Source organism: Ceratotherium simum, chromosome 2 (genome assembly GCF_057802395.1).
Source record: "Ceratotherium simum simum isolate JZ-2026a chromosome 2, ASM5780239v1, whole genome shotgun sequence".
NCBI classification, from domain to species: Eukaryota; Metazoa; Chordata; class Mammalia; order Perissodactyla; family Rhinocerotidae; genus Ceratotherium; species Ceratotherium simum.
In genome coordinates, this window is record NC_141901.1 from 57,699,162 (window position 1) to 57,725,891 (window position 26,730).

At 48.3% G+C, this 26,730-nt stretch overlaps 2 protein-coding genes across 7 annotated transcripts; both read right to left on the bottom strand.

The window, feature by feature from the left end:
• LOC147918027 (glutathione S-transferase Mu 4-like) lies at window positions 1–4,886 on the bottom strand. The gene is made up of 8 exons (XM_087445895.1): window positions 4,754–4,886; window positions 4,428–4,503; window positions 3,923–3,987; window positions 3,620–3,701; window positions 3,421–3,521; window positions 2,856–2,951; window positions 2,653–2,763; window positions 1–553 (listed from the first exon to the last, which is right to left on the bottom strand). Exons 1-8 carry the CDS (start codon window positions 4,787–4,789, stop codon window positions 464–466), a joined length of 657 nt encoding a protein of 218 aa, XP_087302021.1. The 5' UTR covers window positions 4,790–4,886; the 3' UTR covers window positions 1–463.
• A 1,829-nt stretch (window positions 4,887–6,715) lies between these two features.
• On the bottom strand, window positions 6,716–19,143 carry LOC101397745 (glutathione S-transferase Mu 1-like). Of its 6 annotated transcripts, none has more exons than XM_087445856.1 (8): window positions 19,050–19,143; window positions 18,673–18,799; window positions 18,219–18,283; window positions 17,837–17,918; window positions 17,638–17,738; window positions 17,072–17,167; window positions 16,874–16,984; window positions 6,716–9,590 (listed from the first exon to the last, which is right to left on the bottom strand). In XM_087445856.1, the coding sequence occupies exons 1-8, from the start codon at window positions 19,083–19,085 to the stop codon at window positions 9,426–9,428; spliced, it is 783 nt and encodes a 260-aa protein (XP_087301982.1). In that variant the 5' UTR covers window positions 19,086–19,143; the 3' UTR covers window positions 6,716–9,425. The 6 variants fall into 6 exon arrangements, with proteins under 6 accessions (XP_087301982.1, XP_087301999.1, XP_087301988.1 ...); XM_087445865.1 differs by lacking the exon at window positions 6,716–9,590 and adding an exon at window positions 13,876–14,415; XM_087445873.1 differs by lacking the exon at window positions 17,072–17,167.
• Window positions 19,144–26,730: the final 7,587 nt, after the last annotated feature.

Consider the following 26,730-nt stretch of genomic DNA (forward strand, 5'->3'; position numbering starts at 1 on the left):
TGTCATTAAGGCTTTACTGAAGATCAGGCAGGGTGGAGCAGGGAACACACTGGGGGAGCAGGAACTACACATCAGGCCAACATTGGACCTGAGGGCAGTGCTGGGAGCTCAGGGCTGAGCTCTACAAGCCAGGGATCTGGTCGAGCTCCTCAAGTAGAGCGAACAATGAAGGGAAGGACGGACTGGTTGGCTTTAGTGCAGGAAAAATAACATGGGAGGGGGCAGGGACAGACTTCACTGAAGAGAAGCGGGGAGCTCAAGACTTAAAGGGCCTGGATGAAAAGGGGGTAGGGAGGGAGAAAAGGGGGCCAATAAGGCATTTGGCAGGGAGAACGGAGGGCAAAGAAAGAGATAGAAGCAAGACAGCTGGCTCTAGGTGCACGGAGGACCAGCTGTTCTCCAGGGCCACAAACATCTGGCCCAGCTCTGACTCCCCACTCTCAGCTCCTGGACTTAGAAGGCCCTACTTGTTGCCCCACAAGGCTGTCTTTAGAAACAGAGGCTTTGGGAGGAAGCGGCTGGTCTTCATGTAGACAGAGATCTGCTTCAGACCCTGAGGGTGGGAAAAAGAAAGGTCAGATCTCAGGGTCTGCTGCCCTACTGGGGCTCAGGCAGCACCACTCCAGGCATAATGAATTTGGGACCCTGGTACAGTGCTTCCTTGTGGGGGCAGGTGTTTGGGCATAAGACAGTCATCCTGGGGTCCCCAGCTCTGGTAAGTTAACTCTTCCAATTTCAAGTAAGGAACGTGATCTCTCAGTAAGAGTTGCTACACAAGGAGACTCTACACTGTGCGAGGTCCTCTATATCTACTAGGGATACAACATAGGTTTAGACCTTCCACACAACTACCCTACAAGATGGGTTCTACTCTCACCATTTATCACAAGGGAAACTGAGGCACACACAGTTCAAGCACCTTCCTCATGCTCACACAGCCAGTAAGTGGGAGGGCTGGAATGCAGCCTGGCTCTCTCTCCTGCTCTGTGCTCTTTCTGCTGCACTCCCCCCTCTCCTCACCACAGGAGGCCTTGTCCTCCCTGTCTGCACAAACATTCCCGTTTACAGAGGGAGGTGCCTGGCTTCCCAGCGTTTGCACACAGAGGGACCCCTAGCAGAACAAAAGGGCTCAGAATGTGCCTGTGCAGCTTACAGAAGAGCCCAGATCTCACCCAATGACTCAGCAAAACCTCAATGAAAGCTGATAGGAGGATGTGGAGCAGCAAAGCAGGACCAGACTCTAATTATACATCTTAAAGGAGATTGTCCATTTGCTTGGCTTTTTATCTGGGCCCAATCTCACTGGGCCACAACGTACCTCACCCCCAGTCCTGCTGCAGCCAACTAGGTGGTATGACCTGCAAGTGTGTTTGGGCACCATCTTCCTACATAGAGAGTGCCAGGTAAGTTCTCAAGGATTCAAAGATCCTGGGACTGCCTGTAACAAATGGCCAGGCCCCAACAAGCTGCAGCCTGCAGCCCCAGTTGTCCTCCATCCCTCTCTGCCAGTCAGTCATCCCAGCTCTTGCATAATCCCTGAGGCCCATCAGCCTGGACCAGAACCAGAGCTGATGAGAACTAGCTGACAAAGCAGATTTCCTGAAGGGGAGTGGGAAAGGAAAACAGACTGTAGGCTAAAAACCCTGTTGGACTAATGCCTCAAATTCCCAAATGTGTAATAAAGCAGACTTTGTTGCTCTCCAAGAGTGGACTAAGGGTGACCACTGATGAAGTGTCAGCTGGGGTCCAGGCTGTGCTCCTCCCGCAGCCAGCTGGGCCCACACGCACCACACAGCCTGGTTGCTGTAGCTCTCCAACTGCACTGAGCCCCAGGAGGCTGGGCTCCAGGGCTGCCTCACCTTTGCATCCTCACTGTGCCTGACACAGCGCCTCATGCACAGGAGAAGATCAGATCAGTGAATGGGACCTAAAATAAATGTACTGCCCATCGCTGAGACAGAATCTTGGGTAACTGGAAGGAAGAAGGAAAGTGAGACAGGGGAAGGCAGTGCCCCACAACAGAAGAAATCAGGATACAATCCTTCCACAGGGGCACCAACATGTGGACTCAAATCTCAGCACCAACCACAGCGCTGGAATCTCACAACTACCCTGACAGGGAGCCGATTCCTGGCAAGCTTTCTGGAGATGAAGAGTAAATACTGTCTGTGTCTTTGGTACTTAATATCAACTGTACCATGTCTCAACTCTACTAAAGCCAGTTACATACAGACTCCTGAACATTCTCCTTCATCCACATTGTCCTGAGCTGTGTCACCCAGGCTGGAAAAGGACCTGAGCCTTCTCTTTTGGGCGCAGGAAAGGGAGAGCCACTGACTGCTGCCCATGGAAGCCAGACACTAACAGGGGGCCCAGCACAGGCTGTCCTGCCTCTGTGACCTTGAGCGAATTACTTATCCTTTCAGCCTCAGAATCCTGATCTGCAAAATGGAGGTGATAATTCTTCTACTCAGTAGACATGTGGTAAGATGAAATTTGACACAATATATGTAAGATCCTGAGCACAGAGCCTGATATCACAATCCTCAATGAATGCTAGTTTTCTTCATTTTAGCTACAGGACGAGGAAAGCATCAGGGAAAAGAGGAAAGATAGAAGACATATAAATAGAAGGAGGATCAGAGGAACTACCTCAAAGCGGGCCATGAAGTCCTTCAGGTTTGGGAATGCATCCAGGCACCTGGGCTCAAACGTACGCAAATAATCAAGGATGTCATAGGCCAGGAAATCCACATAGGTGAGCTGCAGAAAGGCCAAGCATGAATGGGTTGAAACCTGAAACCTGAAACCTGAAAACAATGACAAATCCACATCCCCCAAAGCCCTCCTCTTACCTTGTCCCCTGCAAACCAAGGCCTCTTCCCCAAAAACTGTGAGAAGAGCTTCACCTTTCCTGGGAGTGCCTCCAAGTACTCAGGCTTCAGTTTCTCCTGAGGCACAAAAAAGCTGTCACCACCCTCAGACACAGACTCCCTGGGCAGGGGGGCAGACATCCCCAGGTGTGCATGACCCCCAGCTGCCACAGGTGAGCAGCGATGTCCCCCAACTGCAGCTGGGTGGGTGCCCAGGCTATTATTTAATCCAACCTGTGTTCAGTAGACTCCTACTTGGGACCACCTCCCATCTCTGAGAGGCAATGGGAAGGCAGAGAGCAATATCACCCTGTCCCTGCATCTGTCACCACTCATCTCCAAGCACACTCACTGGGTCAGACCCAGGAGTACTGTTTCATGCAACTGAGGGTTATGAGGTTACTCCGGTGGCAGTATAGGGACCAGCTTGGAAGATCAGCAGCTCCAAGGAGTTCAAAAGGCAAATAGGACCACTGTAGACAGGACTCAAGCATTGAGTCTACTTATTAAACCTTGTCCAAACCCAGCCCCCTAGGACGGGACTCACAAAGTCAGGGTTGTAGCAGACTCTGGCCAGGTCCATGCGGGTGTCCATAACCTCATTCTCCAAAATGTCCATGCGAATCTTCTCCTCTTCTATCTCCCCACCTATGGCCACACAACAGAGACTCACCCTCAACATCCCACCCCAGCCAAGCCCAGGGCATGGCCACCTGTCCCCTGCACCACACTCCCAGCCTACTCACATAGGTTGTGCTTGCGAGCAATGTAGCGAAGGATGGCGTTGCTCTGGGTGATCTTGTGAGCCCCATCAATTAAGTAGGGCAGCTGGAAGGACAACAGGGGCAGGTCACTTGGGCCACCAGGCTCCCTGGCACTCCATCCCTCGAGTAAGGGCAGAGATGAAACCTGGCACTCCCAGTGAAGAGAACCAGGAAGTTGAGAGGCTGAGCAGAAGGCACTGGGTCTTGACCCCTCGGAGCTGGGACAGGAGATGGAGAAGAGAACCTCTCAGTTGCCCCAACAGCACCCCCACCCCCTGCACCTACATTGGGGAAGTCCAGGCCCAGCTCGAATTTTTCTTTCAGCCACTGGCTTCTGTCATAGTCAGGAGCTGTGGTGGAGAAGATGAGTGAAACAAACCTTCCAGAGTCCAACCCTCCTTTCCACATCGGGGAAACCTTCCAAGGAGACAGTGGCAAGACCTCTGACCATGGGAATCTAGAATCTGAACCACTAAGTCTCATATTCCAGGTTGGGGGGAAGAACGCTAATGAGGCTCTGGAACCTACCTGAGTAAGGCTCACACAGGGTTTAGGCAACCCTAAGGGGAACCCATCCCAATTACTGAGACAGGGGGTCAAGCAATCCCCTCCCACATCCTGCGTCCATTGGAGAACTGCACCCTCAAAGGGGGTAGGGAAGGGGCAGGCCCTGCTCCAGCTGCTGGAGGGCGGCAGAGGTGAGCAACAACAGGTGGCGGGGCCATGGGGTGCCTGGAACCAAGTCAGCATGAGCTGGGCAGAAGTCGGGACACCATGAGGATGCCATTACCGTTCCCCATCGTGTACTTCTTTTCCTCATAGTTGGAGTCTGTGTACTCCAGGAGCAGGCGGATGGCGTGAGCCAGCTGGGACAGAAGGCCGGGGCAGAGGTCAGAGATGGAGGGGCCTGATTGCTGCCTTTCCCCCTCCAGGTAACCTCCCACACACTCCCCGACCGCCCACCCACTCCCGCACCCGAGAGGACAGGCGGCAGGATGGGGCTGGGCTCCAGGAAGCCCCGAAGGGGAAACTTCTGCCAGAACCGGTCCCCAGCTGCGCAGCGATTCCCCGTCCGCCCGCCTCCATCCCAGCCGCCCGCGCGGACCCCTCGCTCACCCCGCGGATGTCCCAGTAACCCAACGTCATGGCCATGGTGCTGGTGTTGGTGCTCTGAGTGGACGGGCCTCAGCAGAGCTGGGCTGGAATATATCCTCTGATCGGGGGTGGGGCGAGGCCTGGCCAGAGGCGCGCACAGCCCTCCAGGCCCCGCCCCCGCCGCGCCCCCGAGACGCCGCAACGCCCGCGGCGACCACACCCCCAGGGCAGGCGGAGGTAGGGTCCGTTTCAGCCCGAGTTGGGAGAACTTCGGGCCCTAGGTTTGGTCCTCGGGTCGCGGAAGGCCGCCTGGCTCAGGCTCATCCGGTTCCTGGGCTCCCTCGCTACCATCCAGACTTCTGCTAAGTCCTAGGGATGTGGCAGTGAGCTTGGTAGACGGGGCTGAACCATTAAAAGCACAAAGCCCTCCTCTTCCCCGCCACACCCCCCAGACATCTGTCAGCTTTGCCCCTGGGCTGCCCAGTTCCCGCGGGCTCTGGGGGGCTCAGATGCCAGGTTAAGGACAAACAGCGGTGCCTGTGAAATGGAGGGTTTAAATCAGCACTCGTCACAGGAAGAGCAGGCCTCAGCACAGTCCGAAAGCCCCTCCTAGTCCTTATAATCCGTGACCGCCACCTGTCCTCCACAACAAACTCTCAGGTGCGTGGGAAGGACCACCCAGGACAAGGGACAGAGAAAAGGAACTGTGGTCTCAGTGTTTCCCTTTCAAGGACTTTGGAGGACCAGCCCTTCAGTCATGGGGCAAAGAATGATAAGGATCAAATGTGTACTATTCAATTAGCTATGGCCTGAACTGTGACTCTAAATCCAGAACCAGGCCCAGCGAAGAGGAAGGTATGGATGTGCAGCCCCAGAGATGTCCTGGCAGCCAGCTGGACGTCCTGCACATTGACAGGGATGGTGACTTGGACTGTAGTTGTCACAGAGTGTGAGTGAGGGGGGAAGAGCTGTCCTCTGAGGGGTCAGATGCCTGTTCTGCTGCACACGGCGGCCAGATGAGTGCAGCCAGCCAGGAGGTGAAGGACTCCTCAGAGGAGTGGGCCCTGCCAACCTTTGGCTGTCCGGGGCCACAGAGTCACCAATTCAATTTCTCAAACTGGCTCCTGACCCATGTGTGGTTGGGTATGAGAGAGTGGCTCAGATGGCGTTTGAAGTCCTCTGTCATCTGTGACCTGTGGTACAACCTTTATGAGAACAAGGTCTTAACTGCCAACTTTCTTCTTCAAAGGCAGAAGACTATTTCAAAACTAGAATAGGACATAGTTTGGCCTGTGGTTCATTTTCCTTTGTTTAAAGGATATTGCAAGGTTTAGTGGATATGTGAAAACAGAGGAGATGGAACTTTAAAACAAAATGGGTTAAAAATTAAAAGGCAAGGTTGGTGTACTACAGAAAATAAGTTTTAAAATTAGGTAACACTTTGTTAGGGTAGAAAAGTATGAATCCAGGATTCAATACAGATTTCCAACCACCAAGATAAAGTGTGGAGTGGGGGTTGTGGAGGACACAGAGACTTTGCCTAATTGCTATCAAATCATAGAAGTCAGACGTCTGTGCATCTCTGCTAACTAGGGAGCTGGGGGGGATGTCACCAGAGGCTGGCAGAGCTCAGTGCCTGTTGCAGAGGCTCCCCACCCATTCAGACCTTGTTAGTCCTCCAGGCTCCAGGTCTGAGTCCAGGCTCAGGATGCAGCCTCTAGGGTCAAGGTGAATTCCAGGTAGGTTGGCCCACAGGGAGGTGATGGCAGCTGTGCACACAGGCGAATGCTGGCCCTCTTAATTGTTATATTTTTCATAATACTTTAAGGAGTTGTCATTCTGAGTTTATACATAATGAGGTTGGTACAGAAAATTTACCAGATTCCACTGAGAAAATAATTTTTTTAAAAAAGCTGACATTAAACCAATTAATAACTATTAAAATACATAGAACAGATATTGTTACATTAGCACTCATCCATCTGGTCATTCCTTTATTGAAGAAACAATCATTCAGATTCTGTCATATCATAGGCACTGTGAATAAGACAATCCTGGCTATTAAAGACTGGAAGCCAGGTGAGTAGGAGAAAAGAGAGATGCTTTTTTAAAATACGGGACACATTTCCGTGTGTTTAAACACAGAGGGAGTGAGAGGGAGAGAGGGTGAATGCAGGGGAAAGAGGCAATGCCTCGTAGGACAAACACACTGAGGGACAGGAAATGGGCCCAGAGCACAGAGGGCCCTTCAGAAGAAGAGGACAATTCTGCTGAAGGAGGAGGAGGGCTGGCCCAGCAGCTTCTCAAACGCAGGGTCCACAGGGCCCAGAGGGTCCACATTGTACCAGTGGGTGCGATGGGTCTGTGAAAGGCAATAGGGAGCAGTGGGGATTAGGGAAACTGGAGAGTGGTCTGAGAGGAGTGATTGCAGCCAGCTGTGACCTCCCAGAAATTCAGTCTCAGTGTTGCCAAATCTGGATTTCCATGTGCTCTGTCTTGATTTTAAAATGTCGGCAAGTTCTAATATTTTGAAACAATACTGTGTAGGACATTAAAATGTATTGTTATAAATTTGCCCTAACGGCCTCGGGTCTGACTTCCGGGCTGCATTCTATAATTCCTTCCAGTTCTATTGCTAATATTCTAAACTCTCAAGGTAAATTAACAGAAACTCTATATAAAACAGCCTCAAAATATGAAACTACATATTATAAAAAATACCAACAGTAGAATTAAAAAGTCCCACTTCATGACAATTTTTTAAAGTCTTTTAAATATTGTCTGTGTAAACTTACTGAAATCCAGGTTACAAAGAATATTTTTTTACTCTGAAAATAAGAAAATAAAAATAACCATTTACAAGATGCTGCCAAATTAGAATTTAGAAAAAAATTTTTCTACGTGCTTATCTTACTTGAATAAGGAAAGACAAACTAGGGCTTCAAGAATTTAGAAAAGGAACAAAGTTGAAGGTGAAAAATATAGGAAACAAGAAACCATACTAAGAAGAAAAATATTGAAGGTTAACCCATATGCTTCTAAAACCATTAGTTAATTCTCTGAAAACATTAGCTAAATCAATAGAACATTGGTCTAACAACAGAAACAAAAAGGCAGTTACAGATTAATAAAATCCAGTTTCTAAAAACGGGGAAACATTTTTCTCAGCTAATGGTTAATTCATGTTACAACCAAGTGGAACAAACACAAGTATATCAAACTATGTTAAAAGAAAGAAAGATTCTGAATGAAGTAGTTATAGCATAATAAAGAAAAATAATAATACAAAAGGACACTTGGTCCTTGAGAATTTTCTGGATCACTTCTCAAACTTTCGAAAAAGGAATGCCTCACATAAATTGTCACAAACTATAGACAAGTATGGCATGAACGACCTAACCTGGAAAGGACAACAGAGGTGAGGATGATTATAAATCACTGTCACTTATGAACCTAAGTGCAAACATCAATAACTACAGCTTAGAGAACACAGTATGGTGTTTCTGGGGCCGGCCCAGTGGCACAGCAGTTAAGTTCGCGCACTCCGCTTCGCCAGCCCGGGGTTCACTGGCCCAGATCCCAGGAGCGCACCGACGCACGGCTTGACTGTGGTGACGTCCCATATAAAGCAGAGGAAGATGGGCATGGGTGTTAGCCCAGGGCCAATCTTCCTCAGCAAAAAAGAAGAGGATTGGCATCGGATGTTATCTCAGGGCTGATGTTCCTCACACATACACAAAAAAAGTATAGTATTTGTGTTATTAATGCCTTTGTGCTTGCTTACACAGGGCATAGTGAGAAAAAGAAGAGGGAGGGAGGGAAAGAAATTGGAGAGAGGGAGGGAGGAGAAAACAAGTGTGGAAAAAGTTAACCTCTGGGATGTAGAGAAGTTCTTTTACTATTTTTGCTAATTTTTTAAAAATCTCATATTTCAAAATTTAAAAAATAATACATTTACCATATGATCCAAGACATATACACATGTTATTAATTGAAATAAATATTTCATCAAGGAAGACTTATCTTAACTACATGTGGTGCATTCTGATTTTTTAAAATTCTATTCTTTTTTTTCATGTTAGTCTCTATGCACTACATCAGTTGTCTCCAACTGGGGGCGATTTTGGCCCCAAGGGCACGTTTGACAATGTCTGTAGACATGTCTGATTGCCACGGCTGAGAGGTGCTACTGGAATCTTTTGGACTAGAGGTTGGGGATGCTGTTAAACACCGTGCTATGCACAGCACAGACCCCCACCACAAAGAATTCTGTGGCCCAAAGTGTCAGTAGTGTCGAGGTCAAGGAACTCTAGTGAGTGTCCATGGGTCAAAAGCTGCAAGTGGAAAACACTGCCCTGGCAAGACTAGCTAGCAGAAAGACCAGAGCGCCCACTCCCCTGGCAACAGGCTGGCAGAGGGGTCTGTCTGCAGGGAGGACCTGGAAACAATCTTGCCTTGGGGGCTGTTGCTGCAGGCACCAGGCTGCAGATCAGGGACAAGACAATGAGAGCTGGGCAGAGATGGTGGGTGGATGGGCTGGGCAGCCTGATCCTCCAGGGCACAGGGCATGGAGTGGTGTAACCCTGGCTGTCAGACAACAGGGCCCCTCGGACCTCTCTGCACATTGTCCAGGGCCAGGCAGCACTGAGGCCTGGGCCAGGAGAGTAATTCTTCAGGAGGTTCTGAGGCCTGGCTAGACAGGATGAACTGAATTTATTTTTAGAATGTATCCAGGGGCTGGCTCCGTGGCCGAGTGGTTAAAGTCCCGCACGCTCCGCTTCAGTGGCCCCGGTTCGCTGGCTCTCATCCCTGGTGTGGACCTGCTCCACTCCTCAGCCATGCTGTGGAAGCATCCCACCTACAAAAAGTAGAGGAAGATTGGCGCAGATGTTAGCTCAGGGCTGGTGTTTTTCAAGTTTAAAAAAAAAAAAAAAGAGGAAGATGGGCAACAGATGTTAGTGCAGGGCGAATCTTCCTCACCAAAAAAAAATAAAATAAAAAGATATCCACCAAGGGGTGGGTTGGAGTCATCCTTGGTGTCAGTCTTCCATCTCAGCACATCAGAGCCCTGCACAGGTGCCCACGTAGGCTGGGGGGAGCTAGGTCAGGCGGTCGCCTGGGCATTGTATGTCTGGAAAACGCCAGAGCGCTGTGGAGAACACAGGACTGCCAGGTCTCCCCACAGCAGGGAGCAAGGGTCCAGAGCTAAAGCGAGTCCAGTGGTCTTCCAGCGCCTGGGCGACTGCGGTCACCCTGGGAACAGAGATGGAGCAACCCCACTAGGCTAAAGATGAAAGACTGGGGTGGCTGGCCACGCTTCTGGGGGCCCTGCTGGGAACTGCATGGGCTCAGAGGAGCCAGGGGAAAAACGGTATCCACATGACTGAGACGGGTATACAGAAAGTTCCTACAAGCCACTGCCAACTCACAATGTCTAGACTGAGACCCTCGCTGTTTTTTACACCCCCACAGGGGTGACCGAAAGTTGAATATGTAAGTACCGAGAGACTGCCACAGACATGGACGTCAGGGATGAAGTCACCATAGAAACAGCTCATTTCCCACTCTACCTACCGTTCAAGGCCTCCCAGAGACTCTCACGCACGTCAAATTGGCAAAACATGCAGACAGACAGAGGATTTGACCTTTAAAGGCCAAAATAGTAGCAATGAGAAGACAGCCTGGTGGCATAGTGCTTAAGTTCACACACTCTGCCTCCGCGGCTGCAGGTTAGGATACCGGGAATGGACCTATGCACCGCTGATCAAGCCATGCTGTGGCAGGCATCCCACAAATAAAGCAGAGGAAGATGGGCATGGATGTTAGCCCAGGGCCAATCTTCCTCAACAAAAAGAAGAGGATTGGCAACAGATTTTAGCTCAGGGCTAATCTTCCTCACACACACACACAAAAAAATAGTAGCAATGATCAAGAAGATTGCCATCAGGAAAGATTATATCTTCACTCCAAACCTCCTTATAGTTGTATTGTAAGGCATCGCAGCCAGTCCAGTCTAATACAGAAAGAACCCCCACAAAAGATGGGTATGCTTTAGCTTTTTATGTTATGTTTGGATTTATAAACTTATTCATTGATTATTGTGATGAACTTGTGTATTCATTCACTATATGATAAGAAGCCTAGAAGAGAACTACAACTAATTACATTGTGCCTATAGAGGTTTGCACTGCCACCACCTCATCCTTTAACTGTGAACCAAGAATTTAATAAGTCAGGGGTGGAGAATCGTTAAACACAGTTTAACACAGAGACATTCATACACAGTGATTTATCAGGTGGAAACATACACAGCCAATAAACAATTAGCAAAAGGTAAAGGTGGAAAACTTCAAGGTATGCTTATGAACCGATGAAACTAGCCTAAGATGAAATTGTGGAGCCCCAAGTGCCTAACATACTGGAGAAAGAGGTCCACATGCCTTGCTGGTGGCACCATAAATTAAATGACTCTCTGCAGAGCAATAAAATCATCTATTATAAAAACATAAAACTGTTCTTACCCTTTGCCTTCTGGGGTTTCCCTGGGGATCTATCTGAATAAAGTAACAAATCAGAGGAAAACCTTAGCTTAAAGACGATCACAGTGTTGTAAATAAAGGTAAAATATTAGAAAACCCCACATGCCCCACAGTGTGAGACTGACTAGGCAAATGACTATCTACAGGAAGGAACGCTACCAAGCCATTAAATATTTAGAAGTATATCCGAGTGTGGACTACCAATATGCAAAGATTTTTAAGTGAAGTGTTAAGAGAAAAAAAAAGAGGAGACCTAAGAATGTATGTACACACAATCTCACTTACCCAAAGAAGTAGGCATAAATTAAAATAAAAAGAATATTTGAAGTGACACCACTCAGATTAGAAGATAATTTGCTTAATAACTCTTCACCGAGCACCCACTATGGTCCAGGTGCTCTTCTGGGAGTTGTGTTCACCTGTAACACTGGTGAACAAGAAGAGACAAATTCCTGCCCTCATGGTGTTTACGTCCTAAGGGGAGAGACAGATGATAAAGAAAAACACACAAATACTTTAACATGCAAGACAACATATAGGTAAAAGTCACACGCACAAGTATAAGTCACATGCAGTGAGTGCACACATCTCCAGTGAACAATTCGATGGGATTTTCCATACGTCTACTCTAATGGAATCCCTACCCAGACCAGGAGAGAACAGTTCCTGCACCTCACAAGGCCCCTTCAATGAGCAACCCCACACACAAGACCACCATTCCGCTCACCTCTGTCACCTTGGGTTCCTTTTGCTTGTTGACTTTCATGTAAATGGAGTGATAGAGTATGTACTTTTTCAGTCTGCAACCTTTTGGTCAACATCGTGTCTGTGCGAATCATCCGTGTTGCTGTGTGTGGCAGTGGCACATTCATTTTCATTGTGGTATATTCATTGTAGTATGTATTCCATCATATGAATAATGGAGTTATATTAATAAACCACAGTTTATCTGTCCATTCAACCACTGATACACATTTGGATTGTTGCCAATTATTGGCTATTTCAAATAATGCTGCATTGACCATTATTGTGCAATTTCTGGAAGATATAAGCACTCCTCCCTGTTGGTTTGTAACGTGGAGTGGAATTCCAGGGCCATAGCCTAGATGTAAGTTTAGTTCTAGTACATATCACTGGTATTTCAAAGTGGTTGTCCCACCAGCAATGAGTGACAGTGCGTTACTCCACAAATTCAAGAACAATTGTCCTTTTAATTTTAGCCTGTGTGGGTACGTAATGGGACCTAACTGTATTTATAACCTCCCCAATATCTAATGATGTTGAGGACCTTGTCGTATGCTTATTGGCCACTTGGATACTCTCTTAGGTAATGACTGTTCAAGGCTTGGCCCTTTTTCATTGGGTTGTATTTTTGGATAAGAGTCCTGTATTGATTTCAGTATTTTCTCCCACCTGAGCTTTGACTGAATACCAGATCCACAAAACCAGCAACTATTTATGGCGGCGTGGTTTGGGAACTCTGTAGTGTGATTTAAAATTACTTCCAGGGCCAGCCCCGTGGCTTAGTGGTTAAGTGCGCGCGCTCCGCTGCTGGCGGCCCGAGTTCGGTTCCTGGGCGTGCACCGATGCACCGCTTCTCCAGCCATACTGAGGCCACATCCCACATACAGCAACTAGAAGGATGTGCAGCTATGACATACAACTACCTACTGGGGCTTTGGGGGAAAATAAATAAATAAATAAAATTGCTTCTAGAAGATGCAATGCAGATGGAGGAATGGTGACTGGTGAATGAGGTGGAGGAAACCAATGCTTAGAATGCTCCTGGAAGGGTGTGAAGTGGGAAAACATCAGCTCTTAGATCCCCAAGTAAACTTTTGACATGGATACCTCAGAATGGAGAGAAGAACCTAAACGCTTCTTAAGTTTTAAAAAAAGGCCAACTATAAAAGGATCAAGTAAGACTGGCATTACCCTTCTCATCAGCAATGCTGAATTCTAGAAGCTGTCAGTAAATCCATGAGAGGTCTCAGGGTCTTCATCTTAAAATTCTGTACCCACCAAAGTACTAGTTCAGTGTACACTAGGTGAGACATTTTCAGACATGCAGGGACTAACGGGACATGCATTTATCTCCCGGGTACCTGGGAAAATGAGGGAGTAAACCAAGAAACAAGGTCCCAATGACAGCTGTGCAGCAAGCCTGGAGAGGGCGCCTTGAAGGCATCTGAGAAAAGAGTAGAGATAGAATACTAGAGACCTTACACATGTGATAAAGCCAGACAATGTAGAAGGGAAAAGGAATGCTGGTTCTCTCCAGTGGGGATTCCCACAACCTCCGGGCCCTACTCACTAAGACACACAGCTCTGCAGAGCCATGAGCCCTCAATAATGGAGGATGAATGAAGGACAGATCCAGGCCTCCCTTCCACAGAGAGCCCAGTGAGGCTTCCTGCACTTGGCTTCCCAGGGTGTCCTGCCCTAAGGGTGTCAGAAATGGGAACAAGAAGTCTCAGAACACCTACACCCACACAGGATCCCCGTGCACCCAGCCACTGCCAGCACCACAGTCAGACCCTTGAAGCAACAGGGCCAGTGGGAGAGTTCAGGCGGCCAGGAGAGAATAAGACAAGACACAGCAGGTGTGATTAAGGCTTTACTGGGGATCAGGCAGGGCTGGGCAGGGACCACATGGGCAGAGCAGGACCTGCACACCAGCCAATACTGGTCTTCAGGGCAGTGCTGGGAGCTCAGGGCTGAGCTGTACAGGCCACAGGTCTGCTTGGGGACCTCAAAGGAGAGCAACCACTGAAGAGAAGGACAGCCTGATTGATTTTGGTGTAGGACAGATAACGTTAGGGGGACTTTGCTAAAGAAAAGTAGGCCGCTGAAGCTTTAAAGGGCCTGGTTGAGTGGGGATGGGGGAAGGAAAGGGGCTAAATAAGGACTGAGTGAGGGAAGAAGGGAAAGAAAAGAAAGAGAAAAGCACAAGACAGCGATCCTGGAGGTGCAGGGAGATCCACCTGTTCTCCAGGCCCCTGCTCAGCAATCACAGCACTGGCTCCTCGCTCCATCTCCTGGCCACACAGGGCTCTACTTGTTGCCCCACAGGGCAATCTTTGTGTATATAGGACTGGGGAGGAAGCAGCTGGTCTTCACGTAGGCAGAGATCTTCTTCAGGCCCTGAGGGTGGGAAAAAGAAGGCCAGATCTCAGGGTTTGCTGGCTCACTGGGGCTCAGACAGCACCACTCCACGCAGAACAAATTTAGGACCCTGGTATAGCATGTCCTCATGGGGTCAAGTGTTGGGGCAGAAGACAGTGTTAATGGGGTCCCCACTCAGCTAAGTGAACTCTTCCAATTACCTGGAACTAATGTGTTTTATTTTTTTTTTATATTCCATCCTTTTTTTTTTTCTTTTCCTTCTTTTTCTTTTTTTTTTGTGAGGAAGATCAGCGCTGAGCTAACATCCATGCCGATCCTCCTCTTTTTGCTGAGGAAGACCGGCCCTGAGCTAACATCTATTGCCAATCCTCCTCCTCCTTTTTTTCCCTTTTTCTCCCCAAAGCCCCAGTAGATAGCTGTATGTCATAGTTGCACATCCTTCTAGTTGCTGTATGTGGGACACCGCCTCAGCATGGCCAGAGAAGCGATGCGTCGGTGCGTGCCCGGGATCTGACTCTGGGCCGCCAGCAGGGAAGCGCGCGCACTTAACTGCTAAGCCACAGGATTGGCCCCTAATGTGTTTTCTTAATAAGACTTATCACAGATGGAGACTCTACACTGTAAGAGGTCCTCTATATCCACTAGAGATATGACATAGATATAGAATCTCCACACAACAACCCTACAAGATAGGTCCTACTCTCATTTATGACAAGGGAAACTGAGGCACACACAGGTTAAGCACCTTCCTCATGCTCACATAGCCAGAACTGGAGGGCCGGAATGCAGCCTGGCTCTCTCTCCTGCTCTGTGCTCTTTCTGCTGCACTCCCCCCTCTCCTCACCACAGGAGGCCTTGTCCTCCCTCTCTGCACAAACATTCCCCTTCTGCAGAGGGAGGCACTTGGCTTCCCAGACTTTGCTGACAGAGAGTCCTAGTAGAACAAAGGGGCTCAGAATGTACTTGTGCAGCTTGTAGAAGAGGCCACATCTCACCCAATAACTCAGCAAAACCTCAGTGAAAGCTGACGGGAAGATGTGGAGCAGCAAAGCCAAGCCAGACTCCAATTATTCATCTTAAAGGAGAATGTCCCCTGCTTGCCCTGTTATCGGGGCCCAATCTCACTGGGCCCCAACCTTCCTCACTCCCAGCCCTGCAGCAGCCAACTAAGTGGTATGACACGAAGGTGTGTTTGTGCAACATCTTCCCATATAGAGAGTGTCCCGTCAGTTCTAAATGATTCAAAGAATCTGGGATTGCCTGTAACAAACGGTCAGGCCCCAACAAGGTGCAGGCTGCAGCCCCAGCTGTCTTCATCCCTCCCTGCCAGTCAGTCATCCCAGCTCTTGCATAATCCCTGAGGCCCATCAGCCTGGACCAGAACCAGAGCTGATGAGAACTAGCTGACAAAGCAGATTTCGTGATGGGGAGTGGGAAAGGAAAACGGACTGTAGGTTGAAAAACCTGTTGCACTAATGCCTCAAATTCCCAAATCTGTAATAGAGCAGACTTTGTTGCTCTCCACGAGCGGACTCTGGGTGACCACTGATGAGCTGTGAGTGGGATCCAGGCTGTGCTCCTCCCACAGCCAGCTGGGCCCACACCCACCACACAGCCTGGTTCCTGTAGCTCTCCAACTGCACTGAGCCCCAGGAGGCTGGGCTCCAGGGCTGCCTCACCTTTGCATCCCCACTGTGCCTGACCCAGTGCCTCATGCACAGGAGAAGATCAGATCAGCGAATGGGACCTAAAATAAATGTACTGCCCATCACTGAGACAGAATCTTGGGTAACTGGAAGGAAGAAGGAAAGGGAGACAGTGGGAGAGAAGGGTCCCACAACAGAAGATGTCAAGATACAATCCTTCCACAAGGGCACCCACATGTGGACTCAAGTCCCAGCACCAACCACAGCCCTGGCATCTCAGAACTCCCCCGACAGGGAGCCAATTCCTGCCACAGAGCTTTCTGCAGATCAAGAGTAAATATCATCTGTGTCTTTGGTACTTCACATCAATCCTACCATGTCTCAGCTCTACTAATGCCAGCTACATACACACTCCTGAACGTTCTCCTTCACCCACATTGTCCTGAGCTGTGTCACCCATGCTGGAAAAGGACCTGAGCCTTCTCTTTTGGGCAAAGGAAAGGGAGAGCCACTGACTGCTGCCCATGGAAGCCAGACACTAACAAGGGGCCCAGCACAGCCTGTCCTGCCTGTGTGACCTTCAGCAAATTACTTATCCTTTCGGCCTCAGTTTCCTTATCTGTAAAATGGAAGTGATAATTCTTCTACCCAGTTGGAATGTGGTGAAGATTAAATGTGACACAATATATGTAAGACCCTGAGCACAGATCCTGATATTGCTATCCATAATTAACGCTAGTTTTCTTCATTTTAGCTAGAGGACTAGGAAAACATCAGGAAGAAAGGAAAGATAGAAGAGATATAAATAGGAGGAGGATCAGAGGAATCACCTCAAAGTAGGCTATGAAGTCCTTCAGGTTTGGGAACGCATCCAGGCACTTGGGCTCAAACATACGCAGATAATCAAGGATGTCATAGGCCAGGAAATCCACATAGGTGAGCTGCAGAAAGGTGAAGCACGAATGGGCGCCAAACTCTGAAACCTGAAAACAATGACAAATCCACATCCCCCAAAGCCCTCCTCTTACCTTGTCCCCTGCAAACCAAGGCCTCTTCCCCAGAAACTGTGAGAAGAGCTTCACCTTTTCAGGGAGCGCCTCCAAGTACTCAGGCTTCAGTTTCTCCTGAGGCACAAAACAGCTGTCCCCACCCTCAGAAACAGACTCCCTGGGCAGGAGTCAGCCCTCCCCAGGGCTGTGCATGACCCCCAGCTGCCACAGGTGAGCAGCCATGACCCCTGACTGCACGTGGGTTGGTACCCGGGCTATGATTTAATCCAACCTGTGTTCATTAGACTCCTACTGGGGACCACCTCTCATCTCTGAGAGGCAATGAGAAGGCAGAGAACAATACCACCCTGTCCCTGCATCTGTCACCACTCATCTCCAAGCACACTCACTGGGCCAGACCCAGGAGTGCTATTTGATGCAATTAAGGGTTATGAGGTTACTCGGTTGGCAGTACAGGGAGCAGCTTAGAGGATCAGAAGCTCCAAGGAGTTCAAAGGGCAAATAGGACCAGTGTAGATGGGACTCAAGAGTCTAGTTTACTTATTAAACCCTGTCCAATCCTAGCCTTCTGAGATAGGACTCACAAAGTCAGGGTTGTAGCAGAGGCACACCAGGGCCATGCGGGTGTCCATAACCTCATTCTCCAAAATGTCTATGCGAATCTTCTCCTCTTCTGTCTCCCCACCTACGGCCACACAACAGAGACTCACTCTCAACATCCCACCCCAGCCAAGCCCAGGGCATGGCCACCTGTCCTCTGCACCCCACCCCCAGCCCACTCACATAGGTTGTGCTTGCGAGCAATGTAGCGAAGGATGGCGTTGCTCTGGGTGATCTTGTGAGCCCCATCAATTAAGTAGGGCAGCTGGAAGGACAACAGGGGCAGGTCACTTGGCCACCAGGCTCCCAAGCACCCCCTCTTGAGCAAGGGCAGAGATGAAACCTGGCACTCGCAGTGCCTGGCCACTGGTAAGCACTAAATAAATGTATTGCAAAACGAATGAATGAGCTGGAACATAGAGCATCATGCGAAGGCAGTGAAGAGAACCAGGAAGCTGAGAGTCTGAGCAGAAGGTACCTGATCCTGACACCTGGAATCTGGGACAGGAGATGGAGAAGAGAACCTCTCACTTGCCCCCACAGCACCCCCATCCCCTGCACCTACATGGGGGAAGTCCAGGCCCAGCTTGTATTTTTCTTTCAGCCACTGGCTTCTGTCATAGTCGGGAGCTGTGGTGGAGAAGATGAGTGAAACAAACCTCCCCAGAGTCCAATCCTCCTTCCCACTTTGGGGGAACCTTCCAAAGAGTCAGTGGCAAGACAGCTGACCAAGGTGATCTAGAATCTGAACCACTAAGTCTCACATTAAAGGACTTGGGGGGAAGAACGCTAATGAGGCTCTGGAACCTACATGAGTAAGGCTCACACAGGGTTTAGGCAACCCTAAGGGGAACCCATCTCAATTACTGAGACAGGGGGTCCAGCAATCCCCTCCCACGTCCTGCCTTGGCAGGAGAACTGCACCCTCAAAGGGGGTAGGGAAGGGGCAGGCCCTGCTCCAGCTGCTGGAGGGCGGCAGAGGTGAGCAACAGGTGGCCAGGGCATGGGATGCCTCGTACCAAGTCGGCACGTGTTTGGCAGAAGTCGGGACACCACGAAGGTGCTATCACCGTCTTCCTCCGTGTACTTCTTTTCCTCATAGTTGGAGTCTGTGTACTCCAGGAGCAGGCGGATGGGGTGAGCTAGCTGAGACAGAAGGCCGGGGCAGAGGTCAGAGATGGAGGGGCCTGATTGCTGCCTTTCCCCCTCCAGGTAACCTCCCACACACTCCCCGACCGCCCACCCACTCCCGCACCCGAGAGGACAGGCGGCAGGATGGGGCTGGGCTCCAGGAAGCCCCGAAGGGGAAACTTCTGCCAGAACCGGTCCCCAGCTGCGCAGCGATTCCCCGCCCGCCCGCCTCCATCCCAGCCGCACAGGCAGACTCCTCGCTCACCCCACGGACGTCCCAGTAACCCAAGGTCATGGCCATGGTGCTGGTGTTTGCGCTCGGAGAGGAGGGGCCTCAGTAGAGCTGGGACTGGAATATATCCCCAGACCGGGAGCGGAGGGGTGGGGCGAGGCGGGGCCTGATGCGCGCACCGCCCTCCCGGCCCCGCCCCCGCCGCGCCCTCGAGCTTCGGCTACACCCGCGACGACCACACCCCCAAGGCCGGCGGGGGAAAAACCATATCAGCCAGATTCGCGGGGACTTGGGGGGCTAGGTCTGGTCGCTGGGACGCCGAAGGTCTCCTGGCTCGGGCTCACCCCGTTCCCCAGCCCCCATTGAGAATTCCGCTAGGTCCTGGGGATGTGGCAGTGAGCGTAGGAGACAAGCTTGAACGATAAAAGAAGAAAACTCTCTCCCTTCCCTCCCTCCCCTCTAGGCATCTTTCAGCTGTGTCCCTGGGCTGCCCAGTTCCCGCGGGCTGTGGGGGGCTCAGATGCCAGGTCAAGGACAAAAACCGGTGCCTGTGAAATGGAGGGTTTAAATCAGCACCCGTCACAGGAAGAGCAGGACTCAGCACAGTCCGAAAGCGCCTCCCAGTCCTATTATCCGTGACAGCCCGGTGTCTTAGAGAGCAGACTCTCAGTGGGGTGGGAAGGACCACCCAGGACAAGGGGCAGAAAAAAAGAACTGTGGTCTCAGTGTTTCCCTTTCAAGGACTTTGGAGGACCAGCCCTTCAGTCAGGGGGCTAAGAATGATAAGGATCATATGTGTAGTAATCAATTAGCTATGGCCTACACTGTGACTCTAAATCCAGAACCAGTCCCAGCGAAGAGGAAGGTATGGAGGTGCAGCCCCAGAGATGTCCAGGCAGCCAGCTAGACGTCCCTCACATTGACAGGGACAGTGACTCACATTGTAGTGGACACAGACAAAGTGTGAGTGAGGGGGGAAGAGCTGTCCTCTGAGGGGTCAGATGCCTATTTTGCTGCCCACCGCGGCCAGAATCAGGTGGCCAGCCGGGAGCCTGGATCACTCCGCATAGGATACCTTCAGGCGGGCCTTGCGCCCCCTCGGCTGTTAGAGGCCACAGATCTCTGGTTCAAGGCTTGACAGTGGCTCCTAACCCATGTGTGGTTGGGCAAGAGAGATGGCTCACATGGCCTTTGAAGTCCCTCTGTGATCTGTGACCTGCAGTATAACCTCCAAGAGAATGAGGTCCTACCTGCCAACTTTCCTCTTTGAAGGCAAAAGACTATTTCAAAACTAGAATAGGAAATAGTTTGGCCTGTGGTTCATTTTCCTTTGTTTAAAGGATATTACAAGGTTTAGTGCATATGTGAAAACAGATGCGATAGAACTCGAAAAAAAAAAAAATGGGTTTAGAAATTAAAGGGCAAGGTTGTTATGCTACAGAAAAATAAGTTTCAAAATTAGGTAATGCTTTGTCAGGAGAGCAACGTGTGAACCCAGGATTCAAACGAGGTTTCCAACCACCAAGATAGAGTGTGGAGCATGGGTTGCGGAGGACACAGAGGCTTTGCCTAATTGCTATTAAATCATAGAAGTCAGATGTCTGTGCATCTCTGCTAACTGGGGAGCTGGGGGGTATGTCACCAGAGGCCGGCAGAGCTCAGTGCCTGTTGCAGAGGCTCCCCACCCATTCAGACCTTGTTAGTCCTCCAGGCTCCAGGTCTGAGTCCAGGCTCAGGATGCAGCCTCTAGGGTCAAGGTGAATTCCAGGTAGGTTGGCCCATGGGGAGGTGACGGCAGCTGTGCACACACACAAATTCTGGCCCTCTTAATTGTGATAATTTTCATAATACATTAAGGAGTTGTCGTTCTGAGGTTATATATCTGGAGCTTTGAACAGAAACATTACTAGATTCCACTAAGAAAATAATTTTTTGTAAAAGCTAACATTAAACAGATTAATAACTATTAGAATAGGTACAACAGATATTGTTACATTAGCATTCATCCATCCGGTCATTCCTTTATTGAGGAAACAATCACTGAGATTCTGTCATATCACAGGCACCGTGAATAAGACAATCCTGGCTATTAAAGACTGGAAGCCAGGTCGGAACAAAAAAAGAGAGATTTTTTTAAAATACAGGACACATTTCCGTGTGTTTAAACACAGAGGGAGTGAGAGGGAGAGAGGTTGAATGCAGGGGAAAGAGGCAATGCCTCGTAGGACAAACACACTGAGGGCAGGAAATGGGCCCAGAGCACAGATGGCCCTTCAGAAGAAGAGGACAATTCTGCAGAAGGAGGAGGAGGGCTGGCCCAGCAGCTTCTCAGACGCAGGGTCCACAGGGCCCAGATGGTCCACATTGTACCAGTGGGTGTGATGGGTCTGTGAAAGGCAATAGGGAGCAGTGGGGATTAGGGAAACTGGAAAGTGGTCTGAGAGCAGTGATTGCAGCCAGCTGTGACCTCCCAGAAATTCAGTCCCAGTGTTGCCAAATCTTCTGGATTTCCATGTGCTCTGTCTTGATTTTAAAATGTCAGCAAGTTCTAATATCTGGAAATGATACTGTCCAGGATGTCAAAATACATCGTGACAAGTTTGCCCTAAGGGCCTCTGGTCTGACTTCTGGGCTGCATTCCATTATTCCTTCCAGTTCTACTGCTAATATTCTAAACTCTCAAGGTAAATTAACAGAAATTCTATATAAAACAGCCTCAGAATATGAAACTACATATTATAAAAAATACCAACAGTAGGATTGAAATGTCCTACTTCATGGCAATTTTTTAAAGTCTTTTAAATATTGTCTGTGTAAACTTACTGAAATCCAGGTTACAAAGAATGTTTTTTTACTCTGAAAATAAGAAAATAAAAATAACCATTTACAAGATGCTGCCAAATTGGAATTTAGGAAAAAATTTTTTTACATGCTTATCTAATTTTGAATAAGGAAAGACAAACTAGAGCTTCAAGAATTTAGAAAAGGAACAAAGTTCAATGTGAAAAATATAGGAAACAAGAGACCATACTAAGAAGAAAAACGTGGAAGGTTAACCAATATGTTTATAAGACAATTAGTTAATTCTCTGACAACATTAGCTAAATCAATAGAGCATCGGTCCAACAGCAGAAACAAAAAGTCAGTTACAGATGAATAAAAAACAGTTTCAAAACTCGGGAAACATTTTCCTCAGCTAATGGTTAATTCATGTTACAACCAAATGGAGCAAACACAAATATATCAAAATATGTTAAAAGAAAGAAAGATTCCAAATGAAGTAAGAATAGCAAAATAAAGAAAAATAATAACACAAAAGGATAGACGGAGAGGAAAGAGAAAAGAAAAGTGGAATAAGTTAACATCTTGGGTGTAGAGAAGTTCTTTTACTATTTTTGCAAATTTATTAGAAGTCTCATATTTCAAAACTTAAAAAATACATTTACCATATGATCAAAGACTTACATATATTATTAATTGAAATAACGAATTGAAAAGTCATCAACAAAGACTAAACTATGTGTGGTGCACTCTGATTTTTTTAAATTCTTTATTTTTGTGAGGAAGATCAGCCCTGAGCTAACATCCACGCCAATCCTCCTCCTCTTTTTTTTTTTTGTGCCTCGGTGCGGACCTGGGATCTGAACCCGGGCTGCCAGCAGCCAAGCGCATGCACTTAACTGCTATGCCACGGGGCCGGCCCAATTTTTTTAAATTCTATTCTTTTTATTTTTTTGGTGAGGTAGATTGTCGCTGAGCTAACATCTATGCCAATCTTCCTCTATTTTGTATGTGGGACACCACCACAGCATGGCTCCATGAGCAGTGTGTAGGTCCACGCCTGGATTCTGAACCCATTAACCTAACCACTACACCACCAAGCCAGCCCTATTCTCTTTGTATTTTAATGGTAGTCTCCGTGCACTACATCAGTTGTCTTCAACTGGCGGCGATTTTGGCCCCAAGGGGACGTTTGACAATGTCTATAGACATGTCTAATTGCCACGACTGAGAAGTGCTACTGGAATCTTTTGGACTAGAGGTTGGGGATGCTGCTAAACACCATGCTATGCACAGGACAGCCCCCCACCACAGAGAATTCTGTGGCCCAAAGTGTCAGTAGTGTCGAGGTCAAGGAAATCTAGTGAGTGTCCATGGGTCAAAAGCTGCAAGTGGAAAAAACTGCTCTGGCAGCTCTAGCCAGCAGAAAGGAGACCAGAGCACCCACTCCCCTGGCAACAGGCTGGCAGAGGGGTCTGTCTGCAGGGAGGACCTGGAAACAATCTTGTCCTGGGGGCAGTTGCGCAGGCACCAGGCTGCAGATCAGCAACAAGAGAGTGAGAGTTGGGCTGAGATGGTGGGTGGATGGGCTGGGCAGCTGATCCTCCAGGGCACAGGGCATGGAGTGGTGTAACCCTGGCTGTCAGACAACAGGGCCCCTCAGAGCTCTCCGCACATTGTCCAGGGCCAGGCAACACTGAGGCCTGGGCCAGGAGAGTAATTCTTCAGGAGGTTCTGAGGCCTGGCTAAACAGGATGAACGGAATTTATTTCTAAAAGGTATCTAGGGGCTGGCCCCGTGGCCAAATGGTTCAAGTCCCGCACACTCTGCTTCTGTGGCCCGGGTTTGCTGGTTCGGATCCTGGGCATGGACCTGCTGCACTCATCAGTCATGCTGTGGAGGCATCCCACATACAAAAAATAGAGGAAGATCCGTGCAGATGTTAGCTCAGGGCTGATGTCCTTCAAGGAAGAAAAAAATAAAGAAGAGGATTGGCAACAGATGTTAGCTCAGGGCGAATCTTCCTCACAAAAAAGAAAAAAGGTATCCACCAAGGGATGGGTTGGGGTCATCCTTGGTGTCCTTCTCCAACCTCAGCGCATCAGAGCCCTGCACAGGTGCCCACATAGGATGGGGGGAACTAGGTCAGATGGTCTCCAGGGCATTCTATGTCTGGAGAGCACGAGAGCGCTGTGGAGAAGACAGGACAGTTGGCTACCCCACAGCAGAGTGCCAGAGTCCAGAGCTAAAGCGAGTCCAGTGGTCTTCCAGCACCTGGGCCACTGCAGTTGCCGTGGGAACAGAGATGGAGCAACCCCATTATGGTAAAGATGAAAGACTGGGGTGGCTGGCCATGCTTCTGGGGGCCCTGCTGGGAACTGCATGGGCTCAGAGGAGCCAGGGAAACAAAAGGTATCCACATGACTGAGACGAGTGTACAGAAATTTCCTACAAGTGACTGTAAACTCACAACTGGGACCCTCTCTGTTTTTAACACCCTTATAGGGGTGACCAAAATTTGAATATGTAAGTACCGAGAGACTGCCACAGACATGGACATCAGGGATGAAGTCACCATGGAAACAGCTCCTTTCCCACTGTCTACCTACCTACTGTTCAAGGCCTCCCAGAGATACTCACGAACATCGAATTGGCAAAACATGCAGACAGACAGATGATTTGCCCTTTAAAGACCTTAAAATAGTAACAATGATCAAGAAGATTACCAACAGGAAGATTATATCTTCACTCTAAACCTCCTTTGAGTTGTATTGTAAGGCATCTCAGCCAGCCCAGTCTAATACAAAAAGAGCCTCCACAAAAAATGTGTATGCTTTAGCTTCTTATGTTTCGTTTTACAAACTTATTCATTATTAATGTGATCAATTTGCGTATTCATCCGCTATATAAGAAACCTAGAATAGAACTACAATTAATTACATTGTGCCTATAGAAAAATGTTTGCACTGCCACCACCTCACCTTTTAACTGTGAACCGAGAATTGAATAAGTCAGGGGTGGAGAATCATTAAACAGAGTTTAAGACAGAGAGATTCATACACAGTGATTTATCAGGTGGAAACATACACAGCCAATAAGCAAGTAGGAAAAGGTAAAGGTGGAAAACTTCAAGGTATGCTTATGAACCGATGAAACTAGCCTAAGATGAACTTGTGGAGCCCCAAGTGCCTAACATACTGGAGAAAAAGGTCCACATGCCGTGCTGGTGGCACCATAAATTAAATGACTCTCTGCAGAGCAATAAAATCATCTATTATAAAAGCATAAAACTATTCTTACCCTTTGCCTCCTGGGGTCTGCTTGGGGATCTATCTAAATAAAGTAACAAAAACCAGAGGAAAACATTAGCTTAAAGACAATCACAGTTTTGTAAATGAAGGTAAAATATTAGAAAACCCCACATGCCCCACAGTGTGAGACTGACTAGGAAATGACACTTTATCTGTAGGAAGGAATGCTACCAAGCCATTAAATATTTAGAAGGATATCCGAGTGTGGACTGCCAATATGCAAAGATTTTTAAGTGAAGTGTTAAGAGAAAAAAAAGAGGAGACCTAAGAATGTATGTACACACAATCTCACCTACCCGAAGAAGTAGGCATAAATTAAAATAAAAAGAATATTTGAAGTGACCCTGCTCAGATTAGAATATAATTTGCTTAATAACTCTTCACTGAGCACCCACTGTGGTCCCGGTGCTGTTCTGGTTGTTGTGTTCACCTGTAACACCACTGAACAAGAAGAGACAAATTCCTGCCCTCATGGTGTTTACGTCCTAAGGGGAGAGACAGATGATAAAGAAAAACACACAAATAATTTAATATGCAAGACAACATATACATAAACTTCACATGCACAAGTATAAGTCACACGCAGTGAGTGCACACATCTCCAGTGAACAACTCGATGGGATTTTCCATACGTCTACTCTAATGGAATCCCCACCCAGACCAGGAGAGAACAGTTCCTGCACTTCACGAGGTCCCTTCAATGAGCAACCCCACACACAAGGCCACCAGTCAGCTGACCTCTGTCACCTTGGATTCCTTTTGCTTGTTGACTTTCATGTAAATGGAATGATAGAGTATGTACTTTTTCGGTCTGCGTCCTTTTGGTCAACATCGTGTCTGTGCGAATCATCCGTGTTGCTGTGTGTGGCAGTGGCACATTCATTTTCATTGTGGTATATTCATTGTAGTATGTATTCCATCATATGAACAATGGAGTTATATTAATAAACCACAGTTTATCTGTCCATTCTCCCATTTTAGACATTTGGATTGTTGCCAGTCATTGGCTCTTTCAACTAAAGCTGCTTTGAACATTATTGTGCATGTCTTTTGGTAGACATAAGCACTCATTCCTGTGGGTATATAACAAGGAGTGTGATTCCAGAGGCATAGGGTAGATGTCAGTTTAGTTCTAGTAGATGTTGCTGGTATTTCAAAGTGGTTGTCCCACCAGCAATGAATGACATTGCCAGATACTCCATAAATTCAAGAACACTTGTTGGTACTTTTAATTTTAGCCTATCTGGGTCATAATGGGATTTAACCTCAATGTCTAAAGATGTTCAAGATCTTTTCATATGCTTATTGGCCACGTGGATGTTCTCTTGGGAAATGACTGTGCAAGACTTGGCCCTTTTTCATTGGGTTGTATTTTTGGACAAGAATACTTTATCCATTTCACTATTTTCTCCCTGCTGAGCCTTGCCTAAATACCAGATCCAGCAACTATTAATCGTGACACATTTGGGAACTCCTGAGCTACTAGCAACTTCCTCTTAAGCAGCCCACTTTACAGTGTGGTTTAAAATTGCTTCCAGAGGATGCAATGCAGATGGAGGAATGGTGACTGGTGAATGAGGTGGAGGAAATCTATGCTTAGAATGCTCCTGGAAGGGTGTGAA

Bases quoted from the DNA above. Each gene is read 5' to 3' on its own strand.
- LOC147918027 (XM_087445895.1), bottom strand. From the start codon at position 4,789: ATGGCCATGACGTTGGGTTACTGGGACATCCGCGGG. The intron at 3,702-3,922 runs GTAGGTGCAGGG...TTGTCCTTCCAG, and splicing joins TGGGCCTGGACTTCCCCAAT to CTGCCCTACTTAATTGATGG. The intron at 554-2,652 runs GTAGTTCCTCTG...TCCCACCCTCAG, and splicing joins ACTTCATGGCCCGCTTTGAG to GGTCTGAAGCAGATCTCTGT.
- LOC101397745 (XM_087445856.1), bottom strand. From the start codon at position 19,085: ATGGCCATGACCTTGGGTTACTGGGACGTCCGTGGG. The intron at 18,800-19,049 runs GTGAGCGAGGAG...CTTCTGTCTCAG, and splicing joins GTTACTGGGACGTCCGTGGG to CTAGCTCACCCCATCCGCCT. The intron at 17,919-18,218 runs GTAGGTGCAGGG...TTGTCCTTCCAG, and splicing joins TGGGCCTGGACTTCCCCCAT to CTGCCCTACTTAATTGATGG.